General features: G+C 35.9%; 2 protein-coding genes and 1 pseudogene across 2 annotated transcripts in view; all 3 read right to left on the reverse strand.

Moving 5' to 3' along the window:
• Positions 1–1006: 1006 nt before the first annotated feature.
• Positions 1007–5979, reverse strand: LOC107003289 (annotated as a pseudogene).
• A 115-nt stretch (positions 5980–6094) lies between these two features.
• On the reverse strand, positions 6095–7196 carry LOC107003287 (NDR1/HIN1-like protein 10). The gene has a single exon (XM_015201595.2). It carries the CDS (start codon positions 7111–7113, stop codon positions 6343–6345), a length of 771 nt encoding a protein of 256 aa, XP_015057081.1. The 5' UTR covers positions 7114–7196; the 3' UTR covers positions 6095–6342.
• A 2115-nt stretch (positions 7197–9311) lies between these two features.
• LOC107003202 (methyl-CpG-binding domain-containing protein 11-like) overlaps positions 9312–11782 on the reverse strand; it is a 3529-nt gene continuing 1058 nt past the window's right edge. Inside the window, exons 2-3 of the mRNA XM_015201491.2 lie at positions 10912–11062; positions 9312–10743 (exon numbers count right to left, since the gene is read on the reverse strand). Coding sequence (XP_015056977.1) covers positions 9641–10743; positions 10912–11062 — 1254 coding nt within the window. The 3' untranslated portion in view covers positions 9312–9640. The remainder of the gene's footprint in view (positions 10744–10911; positions 11063–11782) is intronic.

An 11782-nucleotide genomic window follows, 5' to 3' on the forward strand; every position in this document is an offset into this window, starting at 1 on the left:
ATATTTAATGTGGATAAAAATAATTAATCTCCTTTTAATCCAAGCAGAGAATAAAGAAACAAAAGGTGTAGGAAACAAGAGAAATGAGTCCGGAGCCTAAAGGGTATAAAATATTAACAAAATTTTTAAAACGGTAACGGTAAAATCACTGGAACAACAACGATTTCTTCCACCGGAAAAAGCAAATTTTTTTTTTTTAAAAAAATTGAAAATTGAAAATCGCTGCCTAAGTAGCGATTTTCAATTTTTTTTAAAAAAAATCACATTTTGCAAAATTAGCAGCGATTTTGCTTTTTCCGGTGGAAGAAATCGCTATTGTTACAGCGATTTTGCCGTTTTGGTCAATATAAAGTTTTATTTACCGTTTTAAAATTTTTATTAATATTTTATACCCTTTAGGCTCCGGACTCCAAGAGAAATATCCAAAGCAAATATTAATATCATAATATCACCACCTTTCTATATATGATGACAAGGAAAACAACGATCGCTATTTCTTTAGATGCGCATATGTAACTATGTAATAGCTCGTAAATCACACTAGAAAAATAAACCACAACTCAAGCCAGAAGATAAACCTCTTACTTTCGATAGCAAGAGATTTCGAACTTGAAACTTGTATTACCACCTCTTTTCTCATCTCTGAGTTAAAATTCTAAAGGGATAAAAAAATGAGAGAGAGGATAAGAAAAGAACACTTTGAGACTAAGGACCTTTAGTAACTTTGTTAAAAAAGCTGTTCCACCCTCATACTGTCCAGAATCAATTCGGAATCCAACTAATCTGAATTCATATTACGAAGTTCCATTTTGAAGGTGCATTTTCCATAACAAATAATTTCATACTCAAAGTTCGTATCCGAAACCTTTGATAAAAAATAGCTCCACCATAAACATAGTAACTTGGTAAATGAAGTCATATATGCAAATCAGAGCACAGAGTTGATGTATGTGTAGATAATCATTTACAAAGAAATTGCGATGTTTAGATGTTATTTATAGCTTAATTGTTTCTTAATATAGAAATGTATCAAATTAATTACCAATAGGAAACAGAAATAAGCATATTAGTCTACTAATCTAACTCAAGTTTAGAGATCCAAAAAATTATTAAGATACCCCAAAAGCTATTGCCATTAATAAAAAAATAACCAGAGACAACTAAGTTGTCAATGTGAGCAATATATGATATTAACTGATACTTACTAGCAAGTACTAATTGAAGAAACCTACAAAGTTATTCCTGGATGAAACAGCAACATCAGCAGAAGCCTCTGAAGTTGTTTTGGTAGAGACGCGGCAACTAAGACTGACAAAAACACCGCGTACCTGTAAACACAGGAGATTTTGTTAGCTTCATAACCAAAATCACAAAAACATCATATGCAACAACTTGTCCATGTCGGGTTCTCCAAATCTACACTACGTACACATCAGAGAGCCTATGCAACATAGAACTGTATTGTTTCTGTATATAAGACGGAATATACTTTAACTGCAGAACAAAACCTGAAGTATAAATGCAGCACCAAATCAAATGATCAAACAAACAACAACAGGTAGTTGTGGAAAAGTACAAATGTAACAGGTAGATCTCTTTGAAATTAATAATGCCACTCGATCCACGTAGAAAATAATCACTAGAAAATTTCAAGCCATGACTTAAATTCACTTACAGATGCAGAGATGTCTATACCACATCTGAGACACAAGGCTATGCATGTATACAAACCTTAGCCTTACCTTAGGAGTAGAGAGGATGTTCCCGATAGACCCTTGACTCAAGTAAAAGCAGCATCACAAAGAAGTTTGAAAAACGAAACAATGGGAATGAAGAAGCCAAGACACAACGCTAAGCATACATATAAAGGAGCAGTCACTACTATAAATAATACACTAATCGAAGTGCAGGAAACATTAAATAGTAATATAAATGGAATAACAAGAAGTTCTTATAGTAATACTACGACTACTAATATGGAAAAATAAACGATCATTATTAGTTCAAAAATTTTAAAAGGAAAACCTCTATGGAAGCATAGCATGGCAGGCAAGTCCTAAAGTAAGTTTTCTCCCTTCCACACAGAAGAAGGGCAATATACGGAGATATTAACGCTACAAACACCACGTGTATATTAGAAACTACTGCTATCGCATGCCAACATTTCAATTAAGTGATCTAGAAATAGAAAATGTGTGAAGAATATAACTATCAAGTATAAAACACAGGGACATTGGACATGAGGATGTAAATAACCATAATTGAACTAAAGGGCCTTTCTACATCTCGATTTACCTCAAGATCAGTGATGTATATAACTACTCTCAATTCATATTTACTTTTTAACATAACGTATCAAATTCCACTTCATTCGTTATGCAATGGACTATAAAAAGCAAGAACAAAAGCTATTAGCTTGATAAGCAATGTACCTAGCGATAAAATTATACACAATGGAAACCAATAATCAGTGATCAACCACATTGCATTAGCCAATAACAACAGATTTTTTCACCTTAAAACAAGCAAAGATCACCATCAGATTTCAACCTTGCACTGTTGCGCACCACCAAGCAAGGTACCCGATGAATTATTTGACCCAACCCCGACTGACAAATCCTTACAATAGACAATTATAAACGTCCTACTCTTACTCCAAGATCCATCCCTAAACCTAGCCCCAGCGACCACCCTCATATTGAACCCGATTGCACCTTTTTGCGACCTTTCTTTGTTCATCTTATCAAAAGTCTGATCATCCATATATGCTCCTGCAGTAAAAAAACTCGCTTGCCGGGCCGTCTCAGTCTTCTTAACCTGAAAGAAAGGCGGAACTGTTGTATCGGAAAGCGACACATCATCATAGAGAACCGCAGTGGTGATATCGTTATAGTAAATGATCTTCTTAGATGGATTTGTCACAGTAAAACGAAGGTCCCATTTACCAGAAATCAGCGAATTGGTGTGATTAAGATTCGATACTGACAGTGAATCAACTCTGAACTCGGGGTTTCCATCGGGGTTTCCATCAATAAGTGCACTCAAGAGAAGGCTACACCAATTATAGTCATACCGATCAATTCAATGATGGAGCTTTTGCCTTTGGTATCGTAGGGATTAGGTTGGTTGTAGGCAGGTGGCGGTGCTGCACATAGGTAATTGTTCGACCGCAGCACCTCCATAACCGTTTGGGTTTACCGGTGGTGCTCCGGCGGAAGGGTGACCAGTGACGGGGTCGTTCACGGCGGAGAATTGTAAAGTTTTATAGAGAATGGAATGCTGTAGTAAGTCGGCACTTTTTAAACAAAAAAGAGTAATATAGTTTTTTTTTTTTGACATTTTAATAAATAAGTAATTATGATTTTCCCCCCGATTTATACGTATAAGATTATTTTCAATTAGCAAAGGAAACCTAACATGGAACTTAATTTTCAGCATAATACCCCCAAAACTCATTGCTTTTTCTATATTCACAGAAATTATCTATCCACACATTATCAAGTAACAGCCATGATTAGGTGGTGTTGAACACATCAGAAACTGGCCACTCTACATAGAGATGAACACGTTTCAATCCTCTACCAGTAGAGAAGAAAGCAATATTAGCAAAAAATGCACATCAACTAAACAGGTATCAATTGGTAAATGATCAACAAGCAAATTTCATAATCTAGATGAGTGATGTATATAACTACTCTCAGATCATATTTACTTTTTAAAATAACATTCATGTCCACTTCATTCGTTATGCAATGGACTAGCAACAACAACCAAGAAAAGCTATTAGCTAGATAAATGGAAACCAATACCACATTGCATTTGCCAATAACAATAGATATTCACCTTGAAACAAGCAAAGATCATCGTCAGAGTTCAACTTGGCACTGTCGCGCACCACCAAGCAAGGTGCCCGATGAATTAATTGAACCAACCCCGACTGACAAATCCTTACAATAGACCATTACAAACGTCCTCATCCGATTCCAATAAACCCCAGAACTAACCCTAAACCCAGCCACTATCCTCACATTGAACCCAATTGCACCTTTTTGCGACCTTTCTTTGTTCATCTTATCAAAAGCCTGATTATCCATGTATGCGCCTGCAGTAACTCACTTGCCGGGCCGTCTCAGTCGTATCCACCTGAAAGAAAGGCGGAACTGTTGTATCGGAAAGCGACACATCATCATAGAAAACCGCAGCGGCGATATCATTATAGAAAATGGCCATCTCCTTAGTTGGATTTTTCACAATAAAACTAAGGTCCCATTTACCAGAAATCAGCGAATTGGTGAGATTAAGATTCGATACTGACAGTGAATCAACTCTGAACACGGGCTCTCCATCATCAAGTATATGAACGAAAATGAAAACAATTGAAACGCCGATGTGACCGCAATAGCTATAGACACACCGAGCACTTGAAGCATGGGGGCTTTGCGTATGGGATCGTGGATATTAGGTTGGTTGTACACCGCGGAGGCAGGTGGCGGTGCTTCACATGGGTAAGCTGTGTCTCTCGGTGGTTGTTGGTAAGCAGCACCTCCATAACCGTCAGGGTTTTGCGGTAGTGCTCCGGCGGCAGGGTAACCGGTAACTGGGTCGTTCATGGCGGATAAATTTTCGTAGCCGAGAATTGTGAAGTTTTACACTGAACGGAATGCTACAGTAAGCCGCACTTTTTAAACAAAAAAAAAAGAAGTAAAATACGGGATTTTTTTGTTTTCGACATTTTAATAATAAGTAATTATGGTTTTTCCCCCGATTTATACGTATAAGATTATATTTGTGCGAATAGAATTTCAATTAGCAAAGGAAATCTAACATCGAACTTGTATGGAAAAAATCATTATTAGTCGCAAAATTTATTAAAAGGAAAGCACGTCGATCCCACCCGAATTCAATGATACATAGTGAATGAAGCATATGATATCTTCCAAACTTAAAAAGATTGAAGCAATGATGGTATCTACTTAGCCACGAATCGTGACTCAAAACCTGCCTAAACATTTATGATCGACCCAACCTAAAAGTACATTTTGTGATATCACACCCAACGCTTTTGTCATTACACCATAAAGCGAGAATATATTGGAACAATTACCGGACAAGTAACATTCTGAGATAGATGGGAAGAGTATGCAATCATACAAGCAGTGATATATTTGCAAATGTAGAAAAACGCCCTACAGCTTAAATAATCATTTAACCTTGCCATTATGACCAAGTACACATAAACCTTCAAGATCTTAAACCACTGAAACTGACTCATCTTAACTCTAATTTCATCTCTAATAGCCAAAGTCCTTCCCTATCCTATCCTCTAGTATTATTCACTCTTCTTCTCTATCCGCACGTTATCAAGTGTGGAGATCAGGCAACTTTTAAGAGTAAAGCCGAAGTCATCAGTAACAGCCATGATTAGGATTCTTTAGGACCAACAATCTAAACCTTCAAGTTTGTGACACAGACACACACCGAGCTGTCTGTTACCTAACCAGATCAGAATACAGACGCAAAGAAAGGTGATATCCTCTATTTCAGCAAAAACTAGGTGGTGTTGAACACATCAGCAAATGGTTAGTCTACTTATTCTACCAAGAGATGAACACGTTTCAATCGTCGTGAACTTCTACCAGCAGCTAGTACTGAAGAAAGCAATATTAACAAAAAATGCACATGAACTAAACAAATACTACTCTCCTTGGAACTATTAGGTATCACTTTCCAGTAAATTATATTCCAAAAAGAGTTCTGTTGGACTTGGAAAACAAACATCTCAGAGCACCGGGACAAAAAAATTAAGATATACAGGCTGATAACAGAATGATCCAGAAGCAAATTCCATAATTGAACTAGAAGGGCCTTTCTACATCTCGATTTACCTCAAGATCAGTGATGTATATACCTACTCTGAATTCATATTTACTTTTTAACATAAAGTATCAAGTTAACATTCATGTCAACTTCATATGTTATGCTATAAATGCAAGAACAAACAAGGAAAAGCTATTAGCTTATAAGCAATGTACCTCAGAAAAACAACAACTAATAAAATTATACACAATGTAAGCCAATGAACACTTATAAACAGTCAAGTTTAACATTCATGTCAACTTCATTCATTATGCTATGAACTAATAAATGCAAGAACAACCAAGGAAAAGCTATTAGCTTGATTAGCAATGTACCTCAGAAAAACAACTACTGATAAAATTATACACAATGTAACCAATTGAACCCTTATAAACAGTCTTTCTTATAATAACTTAGACCAAAATTAACCACATTGCATTTGCCAATAACGATAGATTTTCACCTTAATACAAACAAAGATCACCGTCAGAGGCCAACCCGGCACTGTCGTGCACCACCAAGCAAGGTACCCGATGAATTGTTCGACCCAACCCCCACTGACAAATCCTTACAGTACACCCTTATAAACCTCCTCCTCGCTCTCCAAGCCCCAGACCTAAACCTAACCCTAGCCACGATCCTCACATTAAACCCAATTGCACCTTTTTGCGACCTTTCTTTGTTCATCTGATCAAAAGCCCGATTATTCACATAAGCGCCCGCAGTAGCAAAACTTGCTTGCCGGGCCGTCTCAGCCCTCTTCTCTTGAAAGAAAGGCGGAACCGTTGTATCGGAAAGCGACACGTCATCATAGAAAACTGCAGCGGCGACATCATCATAGTAAAGGGTCATCTTCTTATTTGGGTTTCTCACAGTAAAACGAAGGTCCCATTTACCAGAAATCAGCGAATTAGTCAGATTAAGATTCGATACAGACAGTGAATCAACTCTGAACTCGGGGATTCGAGGACGAAATATCAGCCAGAGAATGAAAACAAAGGTACCAGCGATGACCATACAAGCTATAGCCATACCGATCACTCGGCGGAGCAAGGTGTTGCGTTGGGCATCGTAGTGATTAGGTTGGTAGTACGGGTTGTTTTGATAGTACACCGCGGAGCCAGGTGGCGGTGCTGCATATGGGTAAGCGGTGCCTATCGGTGGTTGCTGGTGAGCAGCACCTCCGTAACCATTAGGGTTTGGCGGCGGTGCTCCGGCGGCAGGGTAACCGGTAACTGGCCGATTTGGGTCGTTCATGGAGGAGAATTTATGGTAGCATAAAAGGCGGAGAATTGCCAAAGTTTTATAGTGAAACGGAATGCTGCAGTAAGTCGGCAATGATACTTCCTTTTTAAACAAAAACAAATAAAATACACACTTTAGGGGTTGTTTTTTGACATTTTAAGAAGTTTGGGGGCTAATAAGTAATAATGTCCACAACTTTTTTATTCTTCAATTTATTTTCAGAATAAAATTTCAATTAGCAAACGAAATCTAACATGGCATGAATCATCGAATCTATACTAAAAGTAGTAATGCTTTGAAAGAACTGTGATTCATTAAGTGAAAAACAAATAGTTAGAAAATACTCAAGAGACTATTCAAATTTTTGAATGAAGTTTTAATAAATTTTATCTTAAATTAAGCGAACTGTGAGGGTGGATTTTGATATTATGAAAAGGTTGGGGTTGATATGTAAATGACATCTCTAATTAAAATTTTCAATTTCTTCTAAGTTAAGAAAAAAAAATTAAGTGCTTAAGTAGGCACATGACTTGCATCGTGAAATATTTCTTCCACCATTATTTATTTATTTTTAAGATTAGCCAGATAATCTTTACTTTGTATAATTAATTAATCTCTTTATTAGAAGATTCATAAATAATATCTAAATTTTGGCTATTGTTTATAATAATTTTACTTTAGAAATAAGGATTATTATGATTATGATAAAATGAATAAGATTTTTCATAATAATAATAATCGAATGGTCTTCTAGTTATGTATATACTAAAACATGAGGAGTGTCTGTTTTTTAAAAACCAAATTAGAAGGATGAAAATATAAATTTACTAAATTAAGATAAATATTATAACCACCATTTTTGTTTCCCACAAAATCCATGTTTCTAAACTGCGGTTTTCCTAATGGACAACTAAATGCTTACTCATCTTTTTTTTTTAAAAATTTGTTTTATGAGTATTTTGTTAGATACTTACACTGTTCTAGGAAGGTCATCTGAGAAAGCACACTATTTTTAGTACTATTTATCAAAATAGTTTTCTTAAATTATTTATTATTTTAAAAATTATATGTATACATTCATTCTTCCGAAATTTACTGTGTGATTATGCAGATTATTGTTTTTTAGGAATTCAAGATAAAATTAATTATATTTTCTTAATTTATTTTTTGTACTAATTGTTTTTTGAAAACTTTTTACACCTTAATAGAATAAATATTTTATAATTTTTTTATATATTTTAAACAGAAATAAAAATAAAATAGCTAAGATCTTCTTCTAATTAATATTTTCATAAAAATACATAAAGAAAAACACGATGGGAGCACATATTATTATTAGAAGTTCATTATTACCCCTCTACAATATTATTATTCTAAAAATAAAATATATTTAAATATTAAACTAATACCATGAGCAATATTATGCATGTGGACAAAGTTTCTCAAACTAAGGAAAGAATAACATGAAAGAACATATGATTGCAGTAAACAAACACCAACTTACTCTCCCTTTTTTTAGTTTAGAAGCAATTAAAAAGTGAGTAAAAAGTAGTGAGAATAACAAAATATTACATAACACAAAATCAATTTCCCATATCTAAAAATATTAACAACATTTCACCAAGAAGATCAATTTTCAGCAGAAAAAAACATTAATCATATTAACTGAAGTTAAAATTAACTTCCAACAGCATCATTTCGATAAAACTTAAAGCAAAATAAAACTTGTGATTAAGCTCTTCTATGATCATTCATCAGAGATGGAGATAAAGAATCATTGTATATATAAGTAATCAGTTCAAATTGAGTGAAAAACATCGATATAAGTAGCTAGAAAATCACATTATGGCATACGTCAAAAGTCAAGACTATTCAATTCAGTTCAGAACTGTAATCCAAGTGTTGAAAGAAAATGATATAGAGAAACAAAAACTGAAACTAGAGGGAAGGAACTTACAGTTTCATGGAGAGTTCAATGTATACGTGAAGTACAACCAAAGCCCCATCAAAGATCTTCACTCAAAGTTGAAGAACTTTTAAATCTTCACTTGCTGCACAGTTAGCATTATCAGAAAAAAGTGATGAAACAACTCATTATTGCAACTTTAAGCAAACTGTGAAGTACCTTGCTGACTTGAACAGAAAAGGAGAGGTGTTACCACAATTTGAAGACAACTACTCTTGATTTTAGTAGCCACCTTTCCAGAAAACATCATAACTGTATATATTTATTAATAGAGAAATAGGCCAACATTTTGTCAAAATGCAAGAAATCCTGACACCTTAATAGAATATAAGTTGATCAATGTCGAAGATGACAGCAGCAATACAGTGTAACACAAAATAAGTAGCTAAGAAATTTTTAACATATGCAGAGCATGCTTAATGCTGTTTGTCAGTTACCTAAATCAGGGCCAAGAAGAAATAAAGGCCAGATGATACAGTATTATACTAAGATATAAAAAAGTTAACTTGAGGTGGCTTGGTTGATTACGGTGGTTTCTTGCTGCACAGAATTGTTAACACCTGCTGCAGCGGATTATGTGCCATTGATCTCCTCAATTGGAATCTCCCTGACAATCTGCTCATTTTCGTGTACTTTACCATCATTAGAATTCTGAACCAGTGGATCTGCAGCGGCTGGAGCTTCTTCTTGGCTAACTGAGGTTGCCTTGCTGAGTTCAGCAGAATGAGATGAGGCATCTGCCCCAGCTGGTTTACTCTCTATCTTATTTTCCTCAAGCGCATCCAGTGCATCTTCAGCGGCAGGAGCTTCTTCTGCAATTTCTTCTTGGCTACCTGAGGTTGACTTGCTGAGTTCAGCAGAAAGAGATGAGGCATCTGTCCCAGCTGGTTTACTCTCAATCTTATTTTCTTCCAACACATTCAATGGTAGTGTTTTATTGTCAGTCTTAAGGCTGTTATCCAGAGGCTTATCTTCCGCTTCTCGATTTTTCATTTTCTCAATGTTTCCCTCATCCAATATTTCTTCTTTTTCTTGCACAATTTCCATCTTATCTTCACTTTCCGGAGGCTGCTCAGGGACAATCTCACCATCATTGATCTTCTCCTCCTCATCCTTTGTTTCTTCTTTTTCTTGCACAATTTCCATCTTATCTTCACTTGCCAGAGGCTCCTTGGGGACAATCTCACCATCATCGGTCTTCTCCTTCTCATCATTCGTTTCTTCTTTTTCATGCACAAGTTCCATCTTATCTTCACTTGCCAGAGGCTCCTTGGGGACAATCTCACCATAATTGGTCTTCTCCTTCTCATCCTTTGTTTCTTCTTTTTCATGCACAATTTCCATCTTATCTTCACTTGCCAGAGGCTCCTTGGGGACAATCTCGCCATCATTGGTCTTCTCTTTCTCATCCTTTGTGTTATCTCCATCAGTGAGATTCTTAGATGCCATCTCTACATCTTGGACTTCCAGATCCTCTGCATCAGGCAAAGCAGGTTCATCATTTGCCTTAGTTTCTTTCTCAGTAGCACCCTCAGCTTTTCGCTCGCTACCATCTTCCTTGGCTTCTTTTTTGGAACTTGATTTCCTTTGTCTCTTCGTACTGGGAGTATCACTTTCTGGTGTCTCCATTGCTTCAGATTTTCCACCCAATCTACTTGATCGTCTAGGAGTGTCACCTGAATAAGTCAGAAAGTAGAGGATTCATCCAATCAATAAGGAATTTAAACAAACCTCCCAGAGATGAATCTGCAACATCTCATCCGAAGAATTTACTGGATATTTCATTGGGAGATATGCATTCCAGATATGCACAAACAAACAAAAGGTGAATAGAGAAGATATACCTGTACCCCAATTAAATTCAGAGGCAGGAGGTCCTCCTGGATGAGATTTCAGATACTTGTCTAATTGCTTCTTGTTCTTAATTTCGTCGCCGTCAGGTGAAACAAATACAACAGCATACCTTCTAGGGGTACTGCTCTTTCCCGGAGTGAACTGGAAAGACGAACAAATACTTACTACCAACAAAATACAAACTGATTAAAATAAAAAATACTTCTACAAGTCGGCATTCTATATAGAGACTCAACTTTTGTATACAACCCTCTAGGGGAAATTCACTTCAGAATTTTAAGCCACTTCAGATAGGCCACAGATCCATCAAAAAGTAGAAAAGTTCAGATACAGTGATTTTTTTCATATATGTTCCACACAGGTAAATATAGTTAGTGCCACACATTCAACAAACTTAAGTAAGTAACCTTCAAAGTTGAAGTTGATTCAAGCTTCTGACAATCTTTAGAAATATTTCGAACAACAAAAAAGTTTCTGTACGAGGGCAGACTAGTAGCATTAGTTTCCAAGTTAGTCCTGAGTACTGGTATAAATACCTCTCCTAAATAGGAATCTATGAGTACTCCGGATGTTTCATGGTCAATACTGGAACAGCTTGCACCCTCAATTACATAAAGAGCTGTACAGTGACTATCTTATGTCTTTCGAATAATGGCTTGGAAACCATATGACTTAAAAAAGGTGATTAAATCAACCAACTAACACCACAACATCTTAATTATGATATTATACAGATTAGCTAGGAGACAATTCCGCCTACATCCTAAATGCTGGTATAAATACCTCTCCTAAATAAGCATTTATTTCAAGTAGTATACATCTTTCATTGTCAATACTGAAACAGCTTCCCCCCCCCCCCCC

The sequence above is a fragment of the Solanum pennellii genome, chromosome 11 (genome assembly GCF_001406875.1).
Source record: "Solanum pennellii chromosome 11, SPENNV200".
In the NCBI taxonomy this organism is placed as follows: domain Eukaryota; kingdom Viridiplantae; phylum Streptophyta; class Magnoliopsida; order Solanales; family Solanaceae; genus Solanum; species Solanum pennellii.